Genomic DNA, 27,080 nt, shown 5'->3' on the forward strand with positions numbered 1-27,080 from the left:
TTCCCACGAATTCGGCGCTACTAAAGCTAGCCGCAGTGAGCAACGCACTTCCGGTTATTTTCACAAAATAAAATACCCGTTGCCTTTTATCATAGGGAAAGCCATTAGGATACAATTGGTGCTTTTGTTTTGAAAACAGGAAGTGAACCTACCCTCGTTGTAGCTAGCTTGAAACTGCCGTTTTGACAGGAAATGACGATCGGCGACGTCACGTTACGTTGCATCTTGGGTAGTTTGAGTATGAGTAGTAACCTCATGATGCAGACCCAACATTTAGGAAAATCTAGTATGCATCCGGGAACTTCTCGCTTACTCACTCGCATACTAACTCAAAAAGTTAGTATGAGTAGTAGGAGAAGTATGCGGTTTGGAACACAGCCGATGTCTGTCCCCGTGTCCACTCACCAGGTCGGCAAAGATGTCGCTCTGGTGGACATGGATGGTGATGAGCGTCTCGTACTTGGTCCTCTCGTTCCGGCTCAGATTCCTGGTTGTCGTGTCGATCAGCTCATTGAGGAGGTCCAGAAACTTCTGATTGGTCGTCTGCATGATCTGTGATGACATCGTGGAGGACGGTGGTCCATTTGGAAACATCATTTATAGGGCTAGGCAACGATTAAATTGTTTAATCTAATTAATCACATGATTTCCCTGATTAATCACGATTAATCTACGGTGAGAAGACAATTCAACTTGGCATAGTTTACAGATGACTTTGGTTCTGTCGACTCCGCCGTCTGGAAGAACTTTAAAATGAAAATGGCCGAGTAAAAGTTCCGTACCCTTCTCCATGTTTGGTGGATCCGCCGATTACTTTCTTTTCCTGTTCCACAGCAGACAGCAGCAGACTTTTACAAAATAAAAGCCTGTGAGCAACAGACTTTTACAGAATAAAAGCCTGTGAGCAACAGACTTTTACAAAATAAAAGCCTGTGAGCAACAGACTTTTACAAAATAAAAGCCTGTGAGCAACAGACTTTTACAAAATAAAAGCCTGCGAGCAGCAGACTTTTACAATAATAAAATAAATAAATAAAACCTGCGTTAATGCGCGATAAGATATTTATCGGCATTAAATAATTAACGAGTTAACGCGATAATAACAACGAGTTAACTCGCCCGGCCCTACTCATTCACCTTCTTGTCAGACTTGCTGAGGACAAGCGCGTCCTCTGCGTCTCTGGTCCAAAGCATCTGGATTCCCAGCAGGCCGACCTGAGCCGGGAACGCCGCCTGGAAGTCCAGCAGCTTCAGCTCAGGGTCCCCGACGGCCAGGTGGGCCCGACGGATGATGGCGTGGAGGGTCTGCCTCACCCCGGACAGCAGCTGGCCCAACCACACCTCCACATTCCCCTGAAAGGCAAAGCTCCAACAGCTCGGTCAATGATGCCCCCACTGCCGCCCTTTATTTTTATTTTCTTTATTATTTATTTGATTAGGACAATGCACATTAATCAACATATCAGCAGAGCATCAATGTAAATATGCCAGAGTTAGCACAGTTGCTAAATTTCATCCGTTGTCCTAAGGCAGGTATCATAAAAAAAAAAAAAAAAACATACAGACAATAAACCATGACAAATGGATATAACATGCAGAAATTTGACATAAAAAAAAATAAAAAGAAACACTAATTCACAGCAAAGTTAAGAGTTCATACACAAAATGGAAAAGATGGAGGGGTGACCCATGAGAGCAGGTCTGGGTGTTTTCAACCACTGTTTAAGGGTCTTTTTAAAGGTGGTGGAATTGTCCCAGTTTCTAACACGAGTTGGCAGTTTGTTCCTCTGATGGACTCCACCATTTGGACAAATTTAGTCCTACGCCCACTGTACATCACAGTCTCCTCTAGTCTGAGCTCTGGTGTTTACTCCAGAGGATTTAGTCTTTATGAAATCCTGTAATGGTGGAGGGGCTAATCCTTTGGAAACCTTAAAGATGAGACAGACATCCAAAAACAACTGATAGCTATCAAGGTCCAAGATTTTATACTTTTTAATAATTTTACAGTAATGGTAATGTATAGGTTTTTTGTCGAGAGTTTTAAGTGTTCTCTTGAAGAGAAACTTGATTGGTTTTAAAGTACTCTCTGATGTATGTGACCATGCTGTATAACAGCAGGAAATATGAGTAAATATCATTGCATGCGTAGAAGTTTTCGCTGACTCCATAGTCAGGAAGGGTCTTATATAGAGATGGGACCAAGTCACACATGTGCATGTCAAGTCTTAGCTTTCAAGTCCCAAGTAACTTTTTCTTGGTCAAGTCAAGTCACCTTATTATTGCAGTTTTACCTGCAGAATCTGATCTTAATAAAGTGAAAACACAAAGATATAAGTAACTGTCAGTAAACATCATTGGCCAATGTGTCCAACCTGTCCACCCCGTAGCATATCAAGCTAACGTTAGCTAACTACCGACTAGGCTAACAGGATAATATTAGCTAAGCTGACGAGCACTTACTGGTCAGAATGGATCTTTAAATGATGAACAAAGTTGGAAGTTGTGGTCTGGCTGTCTGAGATGTTGATGCCGCATGTCTTGCACTGAGCTGTTCGTCTTTTGCCATCAAAATGGTGATTATGAAAGCCGAAGACAACGACTCTCGGTCCCGCTGACATGTTGATGCATATCTGATATGAGTTTATTCTCTCCAATAAACACTAAGGTATGCAGAGAGGGCATGGCTGATGGACAGGGTAGGGATCCAATCAGGACGCCATCCTCAGCCTGCGCTCCTACCGGGTAATCCATGTTATTTTTTAAATTAATTTAATATTCAAACTGAAAACATGAACTGAATAACACTCAGGTCATTCAAGTCATCGTGTCTCAAGTCAAGTCAAGTGCCGAGACTTTAACTTCCAAGTCCGAGTCGAGTCTCGAGTCTTTCATTTTTTGTCAAGTCACAAGTCATCAAAACAGCGACTCGAGTCCCCGTCTCTGGTCTTATATGTTTGAAATTTGATCAATTAAATTTAATTGTGACTTTTTTAAGCTTAAAATTAAGATTGGAATCGCAGATTACACCGAGGTACTTAAAGTTTTGAACCACATCAACCATCCACCATGACTGATGGTTGCTGTCCCTCTGTTGGCTGCCGGGAGTAAAACATACAGACTGTTTTTTTATTTATTTAAATGTAAATAACAGTTTTGGAGCCAATGGGACACCGGCACCGTGGCTCCTGAGAGTATTGCAGCAGCTTCTTGAATGGAATTGGCATGACAGTATAAAACAGTGTCGTCAGCATATGGTTGCATTTTTATATTTCAACAGACATTTGGTAAGTTATTAACACATAGGCTGGATAAAACAGGACCCAATATTTAACGGTGGAATCTCAGGTGTATGTTTACCTGAGCGAGGACAGGCCGGCTCAGCTCCACACTTTCTCCTTCCTGAGACTGAAACCCGACCATCAGGTCGTAGATTTTCTCGCTGAAAGCCACTCTGTTGACGTTGTCGAACAGACTGAGCAGATGAGCCTGTGGACAGAGAGACGGTTTCAGCTGGAGGAGGACTCAACCCGAGCAGGTCAGTGTGAGCGGCGGGTCACCTGCACGGTGTGCGAGTCCGAGGCCTGGCCCAGGATCTCCAGCAGGGCGGGGTCGGACACGAAGAAGAACCGAGGGAACGCCAGGCGCTTCTTCTCCAGGTAGCCGGACAGAGACTTCTGGCAGAGCTCCAGCTGCTCCAGCAGGTGAGGCAGCAGCTGCAGGTGGAGGAGGGTGGAGAGGTTAAAGGGACAGTTCGCCTCTTTTGACATGAAGCTGTGTAACATCCCATACTAACAACATCATTTCTGAACATCTTCTTACCCCCTGCTGCGTCCTGTGAGCAGAGTTCCAGCCTCGTTTTGGTGTTGATGAAGGTAGTCCGGCTAGTTGGCTGGGGTTTAAAAAATAAAGAGTTTTGCTTCTCAGAACAATATGCGTTCAACAGAGTAATACATTTGCATCACAAAATGGTTCTCCAGGAAAAAGTCAGACTTTCCTTTCCTTTTGTTTCCTTTCCTTTCCTTTCCTTTCCTTTACGTGCTGTGTAGACCGTGCAGACCGAGCAGCAAACACCGTAACAGGCGCGGCAGGCGGCAGGCGGCAGTGATACGAAGGGAGAGAAAATAGGGCCAAGAGATTGTGAGGTCTGACTTTTTCCTGGAGAACCATTTTGTGATGCAAATGTATTACTCTGTTGAACGCATATTGTTCTGAGAAGCAAAACGCTTTATTTTTTAAACCCCAGCCAACTAGCCGGACTACCTTCAGCAACACCAAAACGAGGCTGGAACTCTGCTCACAGGACGCAGCAGGGGGTAAGAAGATGTTCAGAAATGATGTTGCTGATATGGGATGTTACACAGCTTCATGTCAGAAGAGGCGAACTGTCCCTTTAAGGATTCAGGTGCAGAAAGCAGGCGGAGAGCTGGAGGGACGAGGGCCGCACCTGACTGAGCGTCTCATCTCCCACGCAGCACTGCACCACGTTGGGAACCTCGTGGGCCCGCTGCATGATCTTCTGCCACGACTTGTCGATGTTCTGGAAACGTTTGGCCTCCTGGAGGAGCAGCAGACGGATTTCATATTTAACCGGTTCATCACATGACAGGCGAGCTAATGCTAACGCTAACCACTCTGAGGCTGTGTTTGAAACTGCATACTACATACTTCCATACTACATACTGATCGATCAGACAGTATGCAGAGCGTTTACCCACAATGCATTTGGCTCCTGCCCGAGCCGAAATCAGCCGGCCTGAAGCTGATTTCGCTTAAGCTCTAAACTCTGTAAACTTTAGCAACATTTGAAACATTTTCAGGTGAGAAAGTAGTCGTTTAGATCCCCAACGTGTTGAAAACCTGACAAAATACCGGCTGTTTACAATTTTGTTCCCACGAATTCGGCGCTACTAAAGCTAGCCGCAGTGAGCAACGCACTTCCGGTTATTTTCACAAAATAAAATACCCGTTGCCTTTTATCATAGGGAAGGCCATTACCATACAATTGGTGCTTTTGTTTTGAAAACAGGAAGTGAACCTACCCTCGTTGTAGCTAGCTTGAAACTGCCGTTTTGACAGGAAATGACGATCGGCGACGTCACGTTACGTTGCATCTTGGGTAGTTTGAGTATGAGTAGTAACCTCATGATGCATACCCAACATTTAGGAGAATCTAGTATGCATCCGGGAACTTCTGCTGACTCAAACTCGCTTACTAACTCAGAAAGAAGTATGCGGTTTGGAACACAGCCTTAGTCTGACCTGAGCTAATGCTAACGCTAACCACTCCCAGCCTGACCTGAGCTAATGCTAACGCTAACCACTCCCAGCCTGACCTGAGCTAATGCTAACGCTAACCACTCCCAGCCTGACCTGAGCTAATGCTAACGCTAACCACTCTGTTTGACCTGAGCTTATGCTAACTCTAACCACTCCCAGCCTGACCTGAGCTAATGCTAACGCTAACCACTCCCAGCCTGACCTGAGCTAATGCTAACGCTAACCACTCCCAGCCTGACCTGAGCTAATGCTAACTCTAACCACTCTGTTTGACCTGAGCTAATGCTAACTCTAACCACTCTCAGTCTGGCCTGAGCTAATGCTAACGCTAACCACTCTCAGCCTGACCTGAGCTAATGATAACGGTAACCACTCTCAGTCTGGCCTGAGCTATTGCTAACGCTAACCACTCTCAGCCTGACCTGAGCTAATGCTAACGCTAACCACTCCCAGCCTGACCTGAGCTAATGATAACGCTAACCACTCTCAGCCTGACCTGAGCTAATGCTAACGCTAACCACTCCCAGCCTGACCTGAGCTAATGATAACGCTAACCACTCTCAGTCTGGCCTGAGCTAATGCTAATGCTAACCACTCCCAGCCTGACCTGAGCTAATGCTAACACTAACCACTCTCAGTCTGGCCTGAGCTAATGCTAACGCTAACCACTCCCAGCCTGAGCTAATGCTAACCACTCCCAGCCTGACCTGAGCTAATGCTAACGCTAACCACTCCCAGCCTGACCTGAGCTAATGCTAACTCTAACCACTCCCAGCCTGACCTGAGCTAATGCTAACGCTAACCACTCTCAGTCTGGCCTGAGCTAATGCTAACGCTAACCACTCCCAGCCTGACCTGAGGCAGCTGCTTGGCGATGTCTCCGCCCACAAACACGGCCTCCAGGTAGATCCAGAGGTTCTGGACCGACAGCCACTTCTCGATGGTCTCAGAGGTGTTGGAGAGCTTCTGGACCCACAGCTGGATGGAGGCCTTGAAGGGAGCGTTGTACCTGCAGGTGGAGGAAGCACAGACAGCCTCAGCATCCACCCACCTGCAGCCTCCACCCAACCTGCAGCCTCCATCCCTCCATTCATTGCTTGTTGCTTTCACTCTTCACAGCTTCCTGTTTCTCATCCCTCTGCTCTTTATGCCCTCCTCCAAGGTAGATTCTTCCTCCACCCTTCCATGCTTCCTCTGTCCTTAGTCCCACTCTTCACTTCCTCCTCCATCCCAGCTCACCTCTTCCTTTCTTTTCCCCGCCTGCTCCATTCGTCTTTCTTTTACTAAAGTTTCCCTCCTTTCCTGACTCTTCTTCCTTACCTTGTTGTATATTCCTTCCTTCCTTTATTTCCAGATCACTTCTTTCTTTACTTTCTTTTTTGCTTTCAAGCTTTTGTTTTCATTTTTTCTTCCCTTCTTTCTATCACTCCCACCCTTCGCCCTCCTTTCTCTCCCATTCTTCATTCACTCTCAAAGCTCCTTTCTTCCTCTCCTTCCAGCTATCCTTCTTCCCTTTGTTCCCTTTTCTTTAATCCTTCCTTCCCAGCCCGCTCATTCCTCTCTTCCGTCTTCATCCCCCTTTTCCTCGCCCACCTGTTGCTCAGCAGCGCCGTCAGCACCATCAGACTGTCCTCCATCGCGCAGATTCTCTCGGCGGTCTCGGCGCCTCTCAGCAGCAGTTCCCCTCGGCTCCTGAAGGGGGCGAAGCTGAGCGTCTGAGCGCTCCATTCGGCCGCCACGTCCTTCAGCTTGGCTTCGATGTCGCGTTCCTTCATGGCGCCGATGCAAACGTCCTGATCCACAGAGGATGAAGCTTTTTAACTAGGGCTGGGCAACGATTAAAATGTTTAATCTAATTAATCACATGATTTCCCTGATTAATCACGATTAATCGCATTTGTACGCAGAATCCAAAAATGAATCCAAAAGTAGCGTATAGCTTTTAGCATTTAGCTTTATTTTAAATGTGCTGCCATATGAATGAAAGTGCCATAACATTTGTTGTGCAAACACACTTTTAACATCAGCATCTTTCTGTAGTTTTTATGTAGAAGCCTCGCTCCACTGTCTGTTTCCTTGAATGACTTGCTGCTATCAGTTGTGTGTTTTGCCTTTAAGTGATATTTTAGACTGGAACTACTACGCTGAGAAGACAATTCAACTTGGCAGTGTTTACAGATGACTTTGGTTCTGTCGACTCCGCCGTCTGGAAGAACTTTAAAATGAAAATGGCCGAGTAAAAGTTCCGTACCCTTCTCCATGTTTGGTGGATCCAAAGATTACTTTCTTTTCCTGTTCCACAGCAGACAGCAACAGACTTTTACAAAATAAAAGCCTGTGAGCGACAGACTTTTACAAAATAAAATAAATAATAAAACCTGCGTTAATGGGCAATAAAATATTTATTGGTTTTAAATAATTAACAAGTTAACGTAATAATAACGAGTTAACTCGCCCAGTCCTAGTTTTAACACATCCTAACCACTGATGGATCAGCTGTTTATAGCCAGAAGGGGACCTGGTTCTGCTGCTCAGACAAACATCAGCCTCTCTGCATCTGAACATGATTCACGGTCGGCTTCATCACCTCCACCTCCTCTCTGTGCTGCAGCAGCGGAGCCTCCATGATGTTCCTCAGGGAGAAGCTCTCCGACTCCACCTGGAAGCTGTGAGCGGTCAGATCACTGAGACGCTCCCAGTGTCTGCGCAGCATCGCCTGAACAACAAGGTCAGAGTACTGATGACTGATCGCTTCCTCTACGCAGCACAGAAAATGAGCCGGGCGGAGCTGGCACCTGATTGGCCATCATGTGGAGCAGAGGACACGTCTCCGTGAAGTCGTCGGTGGTTTTCTTCAGGTCTCTGAAGGCCTGCCGCTCCTTCAGAGCTTTTGGGAGTTTCCTGATCCTGAAAAACAGGAAATGTTTCAGAATCTTAATTTAACTGAATGTTCGTGGAGCCCCACCCTCCTGCTCCACCTGTTCTGGAACTCCTGCAGCTCCGTGTTCATCTTCTCGATGTCGAGGTCCGCCCACGAGATGTCGTAGTATCCGGCCACGCTGTCAGTGACCGAAGTGTGCAAAGAGTAGAGCTTGGATAGCAGAGAGAGCTCCCTTCTGATCCTCTGCAGCTCCGGGTACTCTGCAGGGAGGAACTGCAGCTTTAAGAACGGCAGTTTTAGGGAGGGCAGCTTTAGGAACGGCAGCTTTAGGAACGGCAGCTTTAGGGAGGGGGTGAAACAGAAGCCATGGGGTCAGTCGTACCGTTGACGGTCAGCCCAAACAGCTCCTCTCCTCCAGAGCAGCTCAGGTACTTCCTCCACAGCTGGTCAAACTCAGCCTGAAAGCTCTGTAGCCTCTCTTTGGCCTCGGCTGGATCCACACCCTCCACGCCGGGGCCCCTGCACACACTCAGGTTTACTGTCTGCACATGCCCCGCCCCCCCGACCCACCTCTTCCTGGTGTTCACCTGCGGTCGTAGTCGGTGCAGAAATTCTGAACGCAGCTCCGGAGGCTCTGCACCGCAGCCAGCAGGTCGGCCTTCATGCTGGGCTCAGCTTTCAGCAGAGCGTTCTGGTTCTGGAGCACCTGAAGCACAGCAAAGACACAGCTGCTCTGCACCGCCAGGACACGATGCCTACGACCCCCTACGACCCGCCTACGATCCGCCCGCCTACGACCCGCCTACGATCCGCCCGCCTACGACCCACCTACGACCCGCCTACAGCCCGCCTACGACCCGCCTACGATCCGCCCGCCTACGACCCACCTACGACCCACCTACGACCCGCCTACAGCCCGCCTACGACCCGCCTACAGCCCGCCTACGACCCGCCTACAGCCCGCCTACGACCCGCCTACAGCCCGCCTAAGACCCGCCTACAGCCCGCCTATGACCCACCTACAGCCCGCCTACGACCCGCCTAAGACCCGCCTAAAACCCGCCTACAGCCTGCCTAAGACCCGCCTACGACCCGACCCGCCTACGACCCGCTCTGCACAGCTGGGACACGATCCCTACGACCCGCCTAAAGCCCGCTTAAGACCCGCCTAGCCTAAGACCCGCCTACGACCCACCTACGACCCGCCTACGACCTGCCTACGACCTGCCTATAGCCCGCCTACGACCCGCCTACGACCCGCTCTGCACAGCTGGGACACGATCCCTACGACCCGCCTAAAGCCCGCTTAAGACCCGCCTACGACCCGCCTAGCCTAAGACCCGCCTACGACCCGCCTACGACCTGCCTATAGCCCGCCTACGATCCCCCTACGACCCGCCTATGACCCGACCCGCCTACGATCCCCCTACGACCCGCCTAAAGCCCGCCTAAGACCCGCCTACGACCCGCCTACGACCTGCCTATAGCCCGCCTACGATCCCCCTACGACCCGCTCTGCACAGCTGGGACACTATCCCTACGACCCGACCCGCCCCGCACGCCTACGCCCCGCCTACGCCCCGCCTACGCCCCGCCTACGCCCCGCCCGCCACTCACCAGGGCGCCGAGGCTCCTCCAGCTGTACGCCAGGCCGTCCACGCGCTCTGCGTTGCCGTCGTTGAAGAGCAGCTCGTGTTTCTGCAGCAGAGCAAAGGATTCCTCCACCGGCCCGATGGTGGCGTCCACACGGAGCTCAGCCTCCCGGAGCTGAAAAACAGAACAGACGGATGAACTCTAACCTGCGAGGTTACAACAACAAGTCAACAGCAAGTAAACAACAAGTCAACAACAAGTCAACAGCAAGTAAACAGCGAGTCAACAGTGAGTCAACAGTGAGTCAACGACAAGGCAACAACAAGTCAACGACAAGTCAACAACAAGTCAACAGTGAGTCAACAGTGAGTCAACGACAAGTCAACAGCAAGTCAACAGCGAGTCAACAGCGAGTCAACGACAAGTCAACAGCAAGTCAACAGCAAGTCAACAGCGAGTCAACAGTGAGTCAACAGTGAGTCAACGACAAGTCAACAACAAGTCAACAGCAAGTAAACAGCGAGTCAACAGTGAGTCAACGACAAGGCAACAACAAGTCAACAGCAAGTCAACGACAAGTCAACAACAAGTCAACAGTGAGTCAACAGTGAGTCAACGACAAGTCAACAGCAAGTCAACAGCGAGTCAACAGCGAGTCAACAGCAAGTCAACAGCGAGTCAACGACAAGGCAACAACAAGTCAACAGCAAGTCAACGACAAGTCAACAACAAGTCAACAACAAGTCAACAGCAAGTAAACAGCGAGTCAACAGCAAGTCAACAGCGAGTCAACGACAAGGCAACAACAAGTCAACAGCAAGTCAACGACAAGTCAACAACAAGTCAACAGTGAGTCAACAGTGAGTCAACGACAAGTCAACAGCAAGTCAACAGCAAGTCAACAGTGAGTCAACGACAAGGCAACAACAAGTAAACAGCAAGTCAACAGCGAGTCAACAACAAGTCAACAGCAAGTCAACAGCAAGTCAACAACAAGTCAACAACAAGTAAACAACAAGTCAACAGCAAGTAAACAACAAGTCAACAGCAAGTCAACAGTGAGTCAACAACAAGTCAACAGCAAGTCAACAACAAGTCAACAGCGAGTCAACAGTGAGTCAACGACAAGTCAACAACAAGTCAACAGCAAGTCAACAGTGAGTCAACGACAAGTCAACAACAAGTCAACAGCAAGTCAACAGTGAGTCAACGACAAGTCAACAGCAAGTCAACAGCAAGTCAACAGTGAGTCAACAGTGAGTCAACGACAAGTCAACAGCAAGTCAACAGTGAGTCAACAACAAGTCAACAGCAAGTCAACAGTGAGTCAACAGTGAGTCAACGACAAGTCAACAGCAAGTCAACAGTGAGTCAACAACAAGTCAACGACAAGGCAACAACAAGTCAACAGCAAGTCAACAGTGAGTCAACAGTGAGTCAACGACAAGTCAACAACAAGTCAACAGCAAGTCAACAACAAGTCAACAACAAGTCAACAGCAAGTCAACAGCAAGTCAACAACAAGTCAACAACAAGTCAACAACAAGTCAACAGCAAGTCAACAGCAAGTCAACAGCAAGTCAACAGCAAGTCAACAACAAGTCAACAACAAGTCAACAGCAAGTCAACAACAAGTCAACAGCAAGTCAACAGCAAGTCAACAACAAGTCAACAACAAGTCAACAGCAAGTCAACAACAAGTCAACAACAAGTCAACAGCAAGTCAACAACAAGTCAACAACAAGTCAACAGCAAGTCAACAGCAAGTCAACAACAAGTCAACAGCAAGTCAACAGCAAGTCAACAGCAAGTCAACAACAAGTCAACAGCAAGTCAACAGCAAGTCAATAACAAGTCAACAGCAAGTCAACAACAAGTCAACAACAAGTCAACAACAAGTGAACAGCAAGTCAACAGCAAGTCAACAACAAGTCAACAACAAGTCAACAACAAGTGAACAGCAAGTCAACAGCAAGTCAACAACAAGTCAACAACAAGTCAACAACAAGTCAACAGCAAGTCAACAGCAAGTCAACAACAAGTCAATAACAAGTCAACAACAAGTCAACAGCAAGTCAACAACAAGTCAACAACAAGTCAACAACAAGTGAACAGCAAGTCAACAGCAAGTCAACAGCAAGTCAACAACAAGTCAACAACAAGTGAACAGCAAGTCAACAGCAAGTCAACAGCAAGTCAACAACAAGTCAACAACAAGTCAACAACAAGTCAACAGCAAGTCAACAACAAGTCAACAACAAGTCAACAGCAAGTCAACAACAAGTGAACAGCAAGTCAACAACAAGTCAACAACAAGTCAACAGCAAGTCAACAGCAAGTCAACAACAAGTCAACAGCAAGTCAACAACAAGTGAACAGCAAGTCAACAGCAAGTCAACAGCAAGTCAACAACAAGTCAATAACAAGTCAACAGCAAGTCAACAACAAGTCAACAACAAGTCAACAACAAGTAAACAGCAAGTCAACAGCAAGTCAACAACGACAGAAATAAAACCAGGTCAGAGGGAAAGTCTACCACCAGAAGAGGAAGAAAGGAAGAAGTTCATGAGAAAATGAGAGAACATGAAGAATAAACTGGACAGGCAGCCAATCAGACGCCGACCGACCTCTCTGAGCGCCGCCATGGCTGCTCGGACATCCTCCAGGTCTGTGATTGGACGCTGCAGGCGCTTGGTCAGCCCGTCCATGAATGAGAGTACGGCGTTCATGTCGGCCGACGCTCGGCGGTTGAGCGCGGCGCCCAAGGCTCGTTTCCAGAGACGACACTCCTGAGTGAGCGCCAGCTTCAGCTGCTCGCTGTCCAACAGGATGGAACCCACCACACGGAACGCCGGCAGCGCCGAAATCTGCTCCTCCAGCGTCTGCAAAGCATCATGGGTAAAAACTCAGCAACAACAGCTGACATCATTTATAAAGTCAGAGCAGAAACATATGATCAGTTATCAGGCCCCTCTCTGAGGAACCAGCTGCCAGTTTGGGAGGCAGAGCCTTCAGTTATCAGGCCCCTCTCTGTGGAACCAGCTGCCAGTTTGGGAGGCAGAGCCTTCAGTTATCAGGCCCCTCTCTGTGGAACCAGCTGCCAGTTTGGGAGGCAGAGCCTTCAGTTATCAGGCCCCTCTCTGTGGAACCAGCTGCCAGTTTGGGAGGCAGAGCCTTCAGTTATCAGGCCCCTCTCTGTGGAACCAGCTGCCAGTTTTGGAGGCAGAGCCTTCAGTTATCAGGCCCCTCTCTGTGGAACCAGCTGCCAGTTTGGGAGGCAGAGCCTTCAGTTATCAGGCCCCTCTCTGTGGAACCAGCTGCCAGTTTGGGAGGCAGAGCCTTCAGTTATCAGGCCCCTCTCTGTGGAACCAGCTGCCAGTTTGGGAGGCAGAGCCTTCAGTTATCAGGCCCCTCTCTGTGGAACCAGCTGCCAGTTTTGGAGGCAGAGCCTTCAGTTATCAGGCCCCTCTCTGTGGAACCAGCTGCCAGTTTGGGAGGCAGAGCCTTCAGTTATCAGGCCCCTCTCTGTGGAACCAGCTGCCAGTTTGGGAGGCAGAGCCTTCAGTTATCAGGCCCCTCTCTGTGGAACCAGCTGCCAGTTTGGGAGGCAGAGCCTTCAGTTATCAGGCCCCTCTCTGTGGAACCAGCTGCCAGTTTGGGAGGCAGAGCCTTCAGTTATCAGGCCCCTCTCTGTGGAACCAGCTGCCAGTTTTGGAGGCAGAGCCTTCAGTTATCAGGCCCCTCTCTGTGGAACCAGCTGCCAGTTTGGGAGGCAGAGCCTTCAGTTATCAGGCCCCTCTCTGTGGAACCAGCTGCCAGTTTGGGAGGCAGAGCCTTCAGTTATCAGGCCCCTCTCTGTGGAACCAGCTGCCAGTTTGGGAGGCAGAGCCTTCAGTTATCAGGCCCCTCTCTGTGGAATCAGCTGCCAGTTTGGGAGGCAGAGCCTTCAGTTATCAGGCCCCTCTCTGTGGAACCAGCTGCCAGTTTGGGAGGCAGAGCCTTCAGTTATCAGGCCCCTCTCTGTGGAATCAGCTGCCAGTTTGGGAGGCAGAGCCTTCAGTTATCAGGCCCCTCTCTGTGGAACCGGCTGCCAGTTTGGGAGGCAGAGCCTTCGGTTATCAGGCCCCTCTCTGTGGAACCAGCTGCCAGTTTGGGAGGCAGAGCCTTCAGTTATCAGGCCCCTTTGGTCCAGGAAGATGGCCGCCCTTCCTGGTTCTGGTTCTGATGGAGGTTTCTTCCTGTTCAAAGGGAGTTTTTCCTCCCCACAGTCGCCTCGTGCAGCTCAGGATTGGAGATTGGAGTTTCAGTCTGTTGGTTTCCTGAGCTAAGACACTTTATTTTAATGGGCTCTGAATTGGACTCACTCCACCTGTGATGCTATAGCTGATCAGTGTTAGATGATAATACTGATGTTTAGAAATGGAGAATAGCTTCCTAAATGTCATGACTCACAGAGTAGAAGCAGATCTGGGAGCTGAACTCTGTCAGTGAGGGTTCTGACTGCAGGAAGGCCCGGACCTGCTCCTCTGGGTCCTGAGGATACATCCGTTAGTGCAGCTCAGAGACCACAACAACCCACTTTAAACACACACACACACAGACCTGGTTCCAGAGAGCAGAAAACCGGCTGAATTCATGCAGAGTTTCAGCAGCTGGAGCTTTCAGAGACGACACGATGGAGCCGAGCTGCATCACCAACCTGCTCCGGATAAGCACAACATTTAGTAAGGTGACGGCAGAAGTTTGCATAGTGCTTCTGCAGGATGTTCAGTCAGAGGCAGCAGGAAAAAAGTAGAACTTTCTAGGTGTTACATCAACGCCATCAGAGCTTCTGCTCTAAGGATTCTGGATGATGTTAGTAAGTACCTCCTACAGCAACAGGAAGGTCAGTTCAAGCACACTTTTTCTACTTCAGACAAACTTATTTACTTCTGAAAAGGACTTGGACTGCAGTTAGAAGAGCTTTTAAAAGTCTTAAGCATGTCTGGGAATAATCATTTACATGTAAAGTATATATTAGGGCTGGACAACGATTAAAATGTTTAATCTAATTAATCGCATGATTTCCCTGATTAATCACGATTAATCGCATTTGTACGCAGAATCCAAAAATGAATCCAAAAGTAGCGTATAGCTTTTAGCATTTAGCTTTATTTTAAATGTGCTGCCATATGAATGAAAGTGCCATAACATTTGTTGTGCAAACACACTTTTAACATCAGCATCTTTCTGTAGTTTTTATGTAGAAGCCTCGCTCCACTGTCTGTTTCCTTGAATGACTTGCTGCTATCAGTTGTGTGTTTTGCCTTTAAGTGATATTTTAGACTGGAACTACTACGCTGAGAAGACAATTCAACTTGGCAGTGTTTACAGATGACTTTGGTTCTGTCGACTCCGCCGTCTGGAAGAACTTTAACATGAAAATGGCCGAGTAAAAGCTCCGTACCCTTCTCCATGTTTGGTGGATCCGCCGATTACTTTCTTTTCCTGTTCCACAGCAGACAGCAACAGACTTTTACAGAATAAAAGCCTGTGAGCAACAGACTTTTACAAAATAAAAGCCTGTGAGCAACAGACTTTTACAAAATAAAAGCATGTCAGCAAAAGACTTTTACAGAATAAAAGCCTGTGAGCAACAGACTTTTACAGAATAAAAGCCTGTGAGCAACAGACTTTTACAAAATAAAAGCATGTCAGCAACAGACTTTTACAGAATAAAAGCCTGTGAGCAACAGACTTTTACAGAATAAAAGCCTGTGAGCAACAGACTTTTACAGAATAAAAGCATGTCAGCAACAGACTTTTACAAAATAAAAGCCTATGAGCAACAGACTTTTACAAAATAAAAGCATGTCAGCAATAGACTTTTACAAAATAAAAGCCTGTGAGCAACAGACTTTTACAATAATAAAACCTGCGCTAACGCGCGATAAAATATTTATCAGCGTTAAATAATTAGCCCTAGTATAAATGCATTTTCCTTTCATGTTTTTCACTTGTGTTCTAATGAATTTAAATTCTAAAACACAGCAGAAAGCCGAGGCTTCATCACAGTTGGTGGCGTGATGAACGTGATATGGAACAGTCACATGACTTCTTGCCTCGGAACAGCGCTTCGAATCAAAGGTTCCACACAAGTTTTCACCGTTTGGATCGTTTTGTTCTTAGTTTTTGTTTTTTATAGTTCAGTTCTGGGTTAAAAGGCAGCTTTAAAGTCTCCTCCTGCCTAATCTCTGCTCTACAGGCTTTTATGTCATACCTTCTTTCACCTCCTGGTTGAATACGAGGGTTTTACACACGTTAGGACTGTTTCAGGGTTTCATATTGTGTCGATTCTAAAGCATTTCAGCACCAGCTTTATGAGAGCCGTTGCCCTGCTGCAGGGTTGAATGCTGGAAGTGTGAGGACTGACTGACTTGGAGACGTCTTTGTGTTCGGCCAGCTGTCTGTCCAGAGGTCGCAGCACCGGCAGCTTCACCCGGACCTCGTCTCCAGCATCACGAACCGCCGCCTGTTCCACCTGACGGACAGAGAGACAGGCTGTGTTTCAAACCGCATACTACATACTGCATACTACATACTGCATACTACATACTACATACTGCATACTACATACTGCATACTACATACTGCATATTGCATACTACATACTGCATACTGCATACTACATACTGCATACTACATACTACATACTGCATACTACATACTGCATACTGCATACTACATACTGCATATTACATACTACATACTGCATACTACATACTGCATACTACATACTGCATACTACATACTGCATACTGCATATTGCATACTACATACTACATACTGCATACTGCATACTACATACTGCATACTACATACTGCATACTACATACTGCATACTGCATACTACATACTGCATACTACATACTGCATACTACATACTGCATACTGCATACTACATATTGCATACTACATACTACATACTGCATACTGCATACTACATACTGCATACTACATACTGCATACTACATACTGCATACTACATATTGCATACTGCATACTGCATACTGCATACTACATACTGCATACTACATACTGCATACTGCATACTGCATACTACATACTACATACTGCATACTACATACTGCATACTGCATACTACATACTGCATACTACATACTGCATACTACATACTGCATACTGCATACTGCATACTACATATTGCATACTACATATTGCATACTACATACTGCATACTGCATACTGCATACTACATACTGCATACTACATACTGCATACTACATACTACATACTGCATACTACATACTGCATACTGCATACTACATACTGCATACTGCATACTGCATACTGCATACTGCATACTACATACTGCATACTACATACTCATTGATCAGAAAGTATGCAGAGCGTTTACCCACAATGCATTTGGCTCCTGCCCGAGCTGAAATCAGCCGGCCTGAAGCTGATTTCCCTTAAGCTCTAAACTCTGTAAACTTTAGCAACATTTGAAACATTTTCAGGTGAGAAAGTAGTCGTTTAGATCCCCAACGTGTTGAAAACCTGACAAAATACCGGCTGTTTACAATTTAGTTCCCACGAATTCGGCGCTACTAAAGCTAGCCGCAGTGAGCAACGCACTTCCGGTTATTTTCACAAAATAAAATACCTGTTGCCTTTTATCATAGGGAAAGCCATTACGATACAATTGGTGCTTTTGTTTTGAAAACAGGAAGTGAACCTACCCTCGTTGTAGCTAGCTTGAAACTGCCGTTTTGACAGGAAATGACGATCGGCGACGTCACGTTACGTTGCATCTTGGGTAGTTTGAGTATGAGTAGTAACCTCATGATGCATACCCAACATTTCAGAGAATCTAGTATGCATCCGGGAACTTCTCGCTTACTCAAACTGGCATACTAACTCAAAAAGTTAGTAGGAGTAGTATGCGGTTTCGAACACAGCCTGAGTCTCACTTTGCTGCCAGCCAGCAAAGATCTATCATTTCCTGACAGAATGAAGTGTGATGAGTGTACCTGCTGCTGTTTGTGCTGCAGATGGCAGAAAGTCCACAGAGGAATATCTCTGGTTGCAGACAGCACGACGCTCAGCAGCTTATTTACTGCAGTCTGAAACACAACCAACATTTTACTTTAAGAGCAGCAAAATCTGAAGAAACCACAGAAAAAATGCTCCAATAAAGTCGTTACATCAGAAATGTGCTGGAGATTGGACAGAAATACCTGAATGTCCTCCAGACTGGGTCTGAACAGGATGTTGGGGATAGCGAGCAGGATGGAGGCCCTGAGGAGAGGAGGAGGAGGAGGAGCTGGCGGACAGCGGTGGGAGGAAGAGGAGGAGAAGAAGGGCTGCTGGAGTTTGGAGACATGGAGTCTCCTCCTCAGAGCGTCCAGGGAGGATTTGGTGGCTGAAAAGAAGAAGAAGAAGGACTGAGGAATCAGTGGAGAGAAGAGAGAAGACGAAGCAGGAAGGAGGAAGCAGGAAGGAGGAAAGAGGAAAGGAAAATGGCCGACCTTCCACCAAAGCTTCGGTGTTGCGATGACAGAGCTGACCAATCAGGTTGTAGAAATGACAAGGAAGACAGGACGAGCAGCGAGTCTTCTGTTTGGAGTCTGGATGGAGACACTGGAAGGATCCCTGCGAGGAGACGGAGACGAATACAGAGGAGGAGGGGGAAAGGAAAACAGTCCTTTTCTTCTCTTTGTGTGCCTTACCTCCAGATTGACCATCTCTGCCGTCCTCATCTTCCTCTTCAGCTCCTCCACCAGCTGAGACACGTATTTCTGGAGCTGCTGACTCTGCCTGCACACAAACAGCAACGCCACTGAGACGCCTTCACCTGACGGGAGTATTGCTCTGCAGGCTTCACTGGATATCTATTCAGGTGTTTCACTATTTAAAGTTATTCATGAAGCCCTACGTAAGCCTAAGGATGATCCACTCGTCTCAATCAGTGGTGTTCGAGCTGAGAAACCTCTGAAACATCAGCCGTCCTCAGGATCCGGACTGAGACCAGCTGCTCCACAATTTACAGCAAAACAAAATACCAAACTAGAAAGATTTCTGAAGAAACTTTGATGGTTGTAATCTACAGCCCGCCCTATCAACAAACCCTTTAGTTCAGTTGAAGTTGAGAGTCTCCTGTCACATATAAACTTTGAATGAGGTCTCTGTGATGTCGTATGGCTGAGTTATGAGGCCTCAAAAATAGGGCAGTTTTTGGCTCGTTAAGTGCTTTTAAATCGATTTTCCCATTGCATTGTGGGCTTCTATGAGACCGGTCTGATGTAGACAGTTATGTCATTTTTAATCAGGGTCCTGTTTAAAATACAGCTTTTATGCCATTTTCAAAATGGCCTCGTTAAGTGCTTTTCAATTCATTTTCCCATTGCATTGTGGGTATTTTCAAACTTCCCCTCACTATCAGAGAAACACAGATCAGATTTATTAACATTAACCCTTATAACAGGGCAGCCATCTTTGCTCTGCCCTCATAAGCAGTCTTAGAACAGAGCAGGCTAACAAGGCGTTGCCCGGGTAACAGGAGCAGGTGCGGGCTCCTAATGCGTTGTTACGGAGACGGAACCAGCTGCGGCTCGTCTGTGTTAGACAGAGAGCAAACTGACATATATGCACACACTATGGCTTCTTAAAATTAGACTAATTTTGACTGCACTCGACTGTCTCGAACAAACGGTCGCAGTTCGAAAAGTAAAAGTCGTATCCAAATAATTCTTGAACCGTCAGCGCCCCAAGAGACGGCAGAAGCCAGCGGTGTAATAATCATTCAGCTATTATGTGTGGCTCGTTTTCTATGGCAGTTTTAAAACAATTTTTCACCTGAATTTGATGACTTTAGGCCTTTTATAATGGAAATGGAGAGGCGACCTCTGGGCTCAGAGGCAATTTGTAAGAAATATGTGTGGCAGAGCTCAATGAGTGTGACTTTGGGTCAAAGAGGACAAAAATACCTACGTTTTAAAGTAAAATTTATCCAGATCGGGCAGATATTTCGGACATGAGAGACATTTGTTTGAGGAATTGGTGCAGTATCAATTTTTGACTGAGGATTTGAGTGGGAGAGACACCTCAGCTGAGATGTAGTCTACCTAAAACGTAAACTGCCATTGTGTCAAAGCTGTATAATGTATCAACAAACCCTTTAGTTCAGTTAAAGCCGAGAGTCTCCTGTCACATATAAACTTTGAATGAGGCCTGTGCGATGCTGTATGGCTGACTTATAAGGCCTCTAAAATAGGGCATTTTCGGGCTCGTTGAGCCTCGTTAAGTGCTTTTCAATGCATTTTCCCATCCACAATTTTTCCACTTTTTCCCATTTTGCCGGAATTCCTTTCGACTTATGAGAGCCAAACGTCATTGCACACCGATCAAGGTTGTTGCGCACGCAGCGGTGTGCTTTTTATGCCGGTCGGTCCATCGCTGCTTGACTAGTAGTGAACCGAATTTCATGACGGAAACGGAAGAATAGTAATCCAGCACAGGAGTAGTATCTGTGTCTAATGCCTTTGGCATTGGCACCCATAAAAATGCTGTTTCTGTGGGTTCTGCCAGCAGAATCAGCAGCTTATGTGTAGGCAGCACATTACCAGCCCAGGGTGGAGGCAGCAGCTCGGACGGAGCACTCCGCCTGCAGCAGGAGGTCCTGGGGTGAGACGGGCGAGTCCTCGGGCAGGACCAGCAGGCTGCAGGACGACATGGACTCGAGCAGCCGACCGATGCGACACTCCAACAGGTCTGAGGCCACTCGGACCACCTGGTCCAGCTCTTCCAGAGCCTCATACACGCCACGTATGACTGAGCGGGACGGAGAGAGGAGCTGTTATTGGATGCTTCACAGGATGTTTCATGTCTTTCTGCAGAAACCTGAAAATCCAACTTTACATGCATCGGTGTTGAGAGACGTCCAGGACAGCGTGGAGAGTCCCGGGGACAGAGCCGCCTCCACGCGACCGATGAAGGGCTGCATGACGGGGAGGAGGAGAGGCGGGACCCTGCTGACGGCAGAGCTGTAGTCCTGGAGCAGATCCAGCAGCCTGGACCAGTGCACACAGTCTCAGATAGTCAAAGCAGGCAAGGGGGGTTAAGAAAAGCCGGTGATGCAACAGAATAAATCAACTTTGTGAACCCCAGAACTATGGGTTTCTGATTCAGTTTGAAGTAGTTTGGGGTGTTTGCACATTCCTGGGCCTGAAACTGAGACCACCAACCCGCCTTACATTACGCTGTGTGGCTGCGCATGCGCAGGGCTCACACAGGGATCTGTTTTCTGACAGCTGTGTTACACCCAACAACTGTAGGGCGTAACTTTAAAAGAACAAGGGCCGAATCATAACAGGATGAAAAACAAGCAGCCTAAAATCAAGTGAAGCATCTGTGTTCAAAACCGCATACTTCTCCTACTACTCCTACTACTCCTACTAACTTTTTGAGTTAGTATGCGAGTTTGAGTAAGCGAGAAGTTCCCGGATGCATACTAGATTCTCCGAAATGTTGAGTATGCATCATGAGGTTACTACTCATACTCAAACTACCCAAGATGCAACGCAACGTGACGTCGCCGATCGTCATTTCCTGTCAAAACGGCAGTTTCAAGCTAGCTACAGCGAGGGTAGGTTCACTTCCTGTTTTCAAAACAAAAGCACCAATTGTATGGTAATGGCTTTCCCTATGATAAAAAGGCAACGGGTATTTTATTTTGTGAAAATAACAGGAAGTGCGTTAGCTCACTGTGGCTAGCTTTTAATAGCGCCGAATTCGTGGGAACAAAATTGTAAACAGCCGGTATTTTGTCAGGTTTTCAACACGTTGGGGATCTAAACGGCTACTTTCTCACCTGAAAATGTTTCAAATGTTGCTAAAGTTTACAGAGTTTAGAGCTTAAGGGAAATCAGCTTCAGGCCGGCTGATTTCGGCTCGGGCAGGAGCGCAATGCATTGTGGGTAAACACTCTGCATACTGTCTGATGTATGCAGTATGCAGTATGTAGTATGCAGTATGTAGTATGTAGTATGCAGTATGCAGTATGTTGTATGCAGTAGGTAGTATGCAGTATGCAGTATGCAGTATGTAGTATGTAGTATGTTGTATGCAGTAGGTAGTATGTAGTATGTAGTATGCGGTTTCGAACACAGGCTGCTGGATAACAGCAAAAATATTTGGTGCAGTTCGAGTCGGGTTAAAATCACATCAATGAACAGTAAAAGGAAACAAAAGGAAATCTGTCTGCATCCTTCTTCCACTTCACACAGCTGAGCACAAAGCAACAGTTCTCACCGGCTGTGCAAAGCTTTGATCTGCACCTCTCTGCAGGTCACCTTTGAGACAACCTTTGGCACCGTCACACCCAGCTTGGCCATCCAGCGGGCCTCCTGCAGCACCTCCAGCACCACGGGGTCCAGGTTCACCGAAACGCTCTGAGAAGCAAACAAACCAGTTCCTCACCAGCTCCGATCCAGGGCTGCAAGGGTGTCAGACACCAAGGCCGACGGGCCGAAGCCCGCACAGACTCAGACTCAGACTCAGACTGAGTGCTGCTTCAGGTCTTAAACTATGTCAACTACAACAACAGCCAAACAGGAAACCATCATTCTGCCATTCAAACAAACCAAACCGAGCTCTGTTAAGGATGGCACCATTCGAGCAGCAGCTTCTGCACCTTGCTGTTTTCCTGCCGGACCAGCAGGGCGGCGCTCAGCCTCTGCGGCGCGCTCTCTGCAGCCTGACTCCACCCCTGCAGGTGCAGCAGCTCGTACTGCAGCAGCACCACGGCCATCTTGTTGTAGCTCTGGATCACTTTGGCCATCTCTGGTCCCTGGTGCAGAGGCAGAGAGGCGGGGTCACTGAGCTCATACTGACCGGGGGCGCCCACAGGAATGATGCGGTCAAATCAGACTCCGGACCTTCAGCACGTCCAGTTTGGTCTTCAGGATCAACATCGGAGCTTCAATCCTCCTGAAAAGCTGACGACACCAGAGGATCCTTCCTGCCACCTGAGAGACGAATAAAACCGAGCTACAATGACCAGATTTACACCAGAAAGCCACAGGGCCGTCCCCCTTCAGCTCATCTTTCCTGCTTAACAAGGCTTTCCAAAGCAAAGCAGCAACTCAGTGGGGTCACATGGCTCTGAAAGGATCGGATTATTGGTTAAATTACAATAAGAATGAGCTGAGCGAGGGTAATTCTCCTTGGATATATGGCGGTGAATGAATGGGATCAGAGGCACAAAGCGTGTCATACCCCGGTATGATAGGTGGCGCTGTACCCATTCCAACTGTTGCTAATAGAGCCACTTCCTGTTGACCTCTTCACCACCAACAACAACAACAAACTCAGGCATTGGAGAAAGATGGAGAACGCAGAGCCAGATGAAGCTACGTCCCTCTACATTTGCTCTGTGATGAGCTGCTTGTTGCGCAAACTCGATGCCCAACGGAGCATTCTCCATCGCGTTGTTTGTTTCTTTCTGACGGCGACAACAACAGGAATATCGTCTCCTTTGACTTCCGGGTCACGACCCCGGGAAAACATCTGGAGCATGCGCAGAACGCAAAGTCTGATTCACCACGAGCTTCAGCGTCTACAAGCAGGTTTAGAGTGACTTTCAACCCAGTTATCTCGGGGTCTGAATCCCATCCGATCCAGTTCTTAGTCAGATTAAGGTGTCTACATGCACTTAATAACTCAGTCTGATTGTAATTTAGCCAATAATCCGATCCTTTCAGGGCCATGTGTACGGAGCCCTTAAAATGACATATGAGAGTAAAATAAAACCCAAGGGTTTCTCGTGCGCACCTGAAACTTTCTCGTGCGCACCTGAAACTTTCTCGTGCGCTCCTGAAACTTTCTCGTGCGCACCTGAAACTTTCTCGTGCGCTCCTGAAACTTTCTCGTGCGCACCTGAAACTTTCTCGTGCGCTCCTGAAACTTTCTCGTGCGCACCTGAAACTTTCTCGTGCGCACCTGAAACTTTCTCGTGCGCACCTGAAACTTTTCTGGTGGGAACGTGAAACTTAAAGAATTAGGCCCAGGATACTTACGCGGTTTGATATCCGCAGAAAGTTGACCTGCGTCTGACATTAGACCTACATCAGTGGCGGCTGCTGACTTTTAAAACAGGGGAAGCCCATATTACGCCATTGTGACAAAACTAGCTAACACGACAAACAAATGCACAACAGGAATAGGATTGACAAAACTTCTAAACAACAAGGATGTGTTTCTTATTTAAAGTGTAATATTTACAAAAGTGTATGTGTGTGAGGATGGAAATGGAAACGATGGGAAATGAGTGAAACTCCGACAGCACTTTCACAGCCAACCAGTGTCTTGTGAATAACTGTCTTATCGTCAATTTAACATTGAAGATGTAGCAATTTCGCCAGAGAATGGGAGAGGCTGCCCGGCTTCCCGTGTTGTCTCTGAATAGCCGCGGCTACTCTCTGGCCGTCCTGCTGCCTAACCTACACGGTTTTACAATAAAGTGAAAGTTTCTCGTGCGCACGAGAAACTTTCTAGTGCCCACGCAAAACTTTTCTGGTGGGCACGAGAAACCCTTGGGTTTTATTTTACTCTGCCATGTCATTTTAAGGGCTCGGTACATGTGACCCCACTGAGTGAGAAGGAAGCAGTCGGGCGTTCGTACCGGCGGCAGGTTGCGTCCCGTGGGCGGGTCGTCCCTCTGTCTTTGGTAGGTCTTCCTCAGCAGCTCCAGCTCTCGGCTGTAGCGCTGCAGCAGCAGCAGGTGGCTCGGTTTCAGGTCCAGACAAGCTGCCGGACCGGCCTCAAACAGCGGCAGCAGCTGCAGCATCCGCTCCGTCTGCAGCACAAACACTCAGTCAGAGGCTGGACCGTTTCCAGCTCACACAGCAGGACCTTACATCATGCTCAGAGCTGGCTGGGGCCGCCGGACTCACCGTGGGACACCGCTGGAAGCAGAAGTCCAGCAGAGACTGGAGGGACTGGAGCAAAGCCCGAACCTGGAGCTGGAAGTCTGCGTAGTCGCTGTCAAACTGACACACATTCAGCCGTTTTTAGGTTCCCTCCCTCACTGCGAGGCAGACTCATCAGCAGAAGGTGTCTCTGTGCTCGTACCTGCAGCTGGCGCTGGTCCAGGAAGTCGTAGGTCTTGGACTTGGTCACGGAGACAATGGTCTGGTACCGAGCGCAAAGGTTGGAAATGCCCTCCACCTGGAACACAGCTGAGCTCAGTTATGATGTTTAAGACCAGAACAAACTCAGGAGTCAGTAACCTTTAAGCTACAAAGTAAAGTGGTTAAATATCATGTAAATCCCCTTCGATCAATTTGAAATGAGTGGAATAAATGTGAAACACATTAGTGTGAAAAACATCCTGATCAGCCTCATTTCTTTATATTTTAAATAAAAGCAGGAGTAGCATATACTTTTTATATTAAAGTAACAGTTTAAGTTTCTTTTCATAGCATTCTTGTTTTTTCCTCCCAGTTGGAGTGAGTTTTGTTTTGTAAATTTTCATAGCGTAGTGCTTACGATTTTTTAAGGAGAGGTTATTTGTTTTTCCTCCGTAAATATATGTACGATATATATGAATTTAGAGGTATATTTAATGATTAACTGATACAGAGTAAAATATCACAGAGGGCACCTTTATGTTCTGCAGACCAGCCAGCTTCTCCAGTGCAGATGTCATGTCAGCGATCTTCTCCAGACGTCTGCAGAAAGCATTAAACTTCCCAAAAATGTAGTTCTCACTGAGCAGAAAACAAAGAAGACAAAAAAAGTCATGTGGTCCCAACCTGCTAACAGTCCCTGAGCCAGCGGCGGCTTCTTCATAGGGGCGATTTTGTGTTTTTTTTTTTATCTAGTTGCTAAGGCGGGACTGATCTACTGTAGGCAAACTAGTTGTATATGTCATTGTCCAATCAGATTAAGGCCACGCCCATTTGGGGCAATTTCTGTCAGGGTCGAATTTGCACCAGGAAGCTCCCATTGACATGAATTAAAAAATCATGCTCCCAATACATTTTCTGTGAGGGTTTATGTGCTCGCACAAACGACGTGCTTTCGTCATACGTCTGTTGCGCGGGACCATGAACATGCTACGAAGAAGATGGCGAGTGTCGAGTGCAACAATACAGTGGTGTCTCTGACAGAAGTTCCCTTTAGTCGTCGTACTAATGCGGAGAAGGAAGTTTGGAAGAATTTTGCGTGATTCTCGAGCTCGCCTTGCGAGGCAAAGATGAAACCCAGGGCTCCACCAACCCTGCTATTTTTCCAGGTAGTATCTGATGTAGCTAAATAACTGAACCTTTTGTGCTCAATCATTGACTTGTAATGATTTAAATCTTTTATATAATGTTGACAATGATAGCAGAATGTATAATGACACATTCATTGTTAATGGTGCAGTGTTATATTTAAAAAAGAGAGAAATCTCACATAAGTAAGCTGCACTTAACCATGTTTGACAATTTGTTATGCTTTTCTAAGTCATATTTTCCAAAACTTCAATAAACACTTGACTTGGATTTATATGCCGTCATTTTAATTACATTCTTTAGAATGAAAATTGAATGAATCTTATCATTAAGAGCTTATGTGTTTACTGCTGTGTTTATTTCATAGAATCCTGGAACAATAATAGGAAAATAAATAAATAATGGTTAAGGTGTAATATTAACTGATTGGCAAATTATTAACAGAAAAATGTTTTGCTTTGAAGGTTTCACAATGTAACTTCCCTAGTTTGACACTTTTAACTAGTTCAGTGTTGCCACCTGGTGGACAAAAGAGATATTGCCTAAAATTAATGTCTGATATCTGAATTTATAGGAACAAACAAGTTAGGGAAATGGTCTTGCTACCTAGACAAATATACCTCAGTCCTGTGGACTTTTATGGTACTTACGGACATAAAGGGGGGAAATTGCACTACCTAAAAAAAATGTCAGGAGCCGCCACTGGCCTGAGCGTTATTCCAATCTGTGGCTGAGTACCTGACGTCCAGCTGTCTGCTCTCAGGGTTTTCTCTTAGTTTGTCCTGCAGACGCTGGAAGCTCCTTTGATATTCCACATTCAGATTACAACACTCTGAGATTCGTTGGAGCAGCACCGGCCTGAAAGACACACACATGCTACGCTATGTTATGCTAATAAAAAACAGTTTTCCTCACCGTTTGTTGTCAGATTCATTTAATTACTTCTTCCCTTTCAACCAAACAGCCTCAGATCACGTTGGAAACCTTCCACTAATGTGTCAGCTGCACGTTCGTTGGCAGGAAGTCACAGAAGTTCTCACAGTATT

At 47.0% G+C, this 27,080-nt stretch overlaps 1 protein-coding gene across 1 annotated transcript in view; it reads right to left on the minus strand.

Annotated features, from left to right (window-relative positions):
- dnah5l (dynein, axonemal, heavy chain 5 like) overlaps window positions 1–27,080 on the minus strand; it is an 89,586-nt gene that overhangs the window by 53,675 nt on the left and 8,831 nt on the right. Inside the window, exons 12-42 of the mRNA XM_075452492.1 lie at window positions 26,773–26,892; window positions 25,422–25,527; window positions 24,890–24,985; window positions 24,712–24,807; window positions 24,441–24,614; window positions 22,696–22,785; window positions 22,452–22,607; window positions 22,070–22,209; window positions 20,678–20,829; window positions 20,383–20,590; window positions 18,490–18,577; window positions 18,289–18,412; window positions 17,998–18,182; window positions 17,791–17,883; window positions 16,171–16,274; window positions 14,357–14,453; window positions 14,207–14,287; window positions 12,382–12,636; window positions 9,779–9,928; window positions 8,749–8,867; window positions 8,544–8,680; window positions 8,259–8,421; window positions 8,076–8,187; window positions 7,868–7,996; window positions 6,874–7,073; window positions 6,136–6,289; window positions 4,448–4,558; window positions 3,561–3,716; window positions 3,361–3,489; window positions 1,138–1,353; window positions 406–552 (exon numbers count right to left, since the gene is read on the minus strand). Coding sequence (XP_075308607.1) covers window positions 406–552; window positions 1,138–1,353; window positions 3,361–3,489; window positions 3,561–3,716; window positions 4,448–4,558; window positions 6,136–6,289; window positions 6,874–7,073; window positions 7,868–7,996; window positions 8,076–8,187; window positions 8,259–8,421; window positions 8,544–8,680; window positions 8,749–8,867; window positions 9,779–9,928; window positions 12,382–12,636; window positions 14,207–14,287; window positions 14,357–14,453; window positions 16,171–16,274; window positions 17,791–17,883; window positions 17,998–18,182; window positions 18,289–18,412; window positions 18,490–18,577; window positions 20,383–20,590; window positions 20,678–20,829; window positions 22,070–22,209; window positions 22,452–22,607; window positions 22,696–22,785; window positions 24,441–24,614; window positions 24,712–24,807; window positions 24,890–24,985; window positions 25,422–25,527; window positions 26,773–26,892 — 4,288 coding nt within the window. The remainder of the gene's footprint in view (window positions 1–405; window positions 553–1,137; window positions 1,354–3,360; window positions 3,490–3,560; window positions 3,717–4,447; window positions 4,559–6,135; window positions 6,290–6,873; window positions 7,074–7,867; window positions 7,997–8,075; window positions 8,188–8,258; window positions 8,422–8,543; window positions 8,681–8,748; window positions 8,868–9,778; window positions 9,929–12,381; window positions 12,637–14,206; window positions 14,288–14,356; window positions 14,454–16,170; window positions 16,275–17,790; window positions 17,884–17,997; window positions 18,183–18,288; window positions 18,413–18,489; window positions 18,578–20,382; window positions 20,591–20,677; window positions 20,830–22,069; window positions 22,210–22,451; window positions 22,608–22,695; window positions 22,786–24,440; window positions 24,615–24,711; window positions 24,808–24,889; window positions 24,986–25,421; window positions 25,528–26,772; window positions 26,893–27,080) is intronic.

The sequence above is a fragment of the Odontesthes bonariensis genome, chromosome 20, assembly GCF_027942865.1.
Source record: "Odontesthes bonariensis isolate fOdoBon6 chromosome 20, fOdoBon6.hap1, whole genome shotgun sequence".
In the NCBI taxonomy this organism is placed as follows: domain Eukaryota; kingdom Metazoa; phylum Chordata; class Actinopteri; order Atheriniformes; family Atherinopsidae; genus Odontesthes; species Odontesthes bonariensis.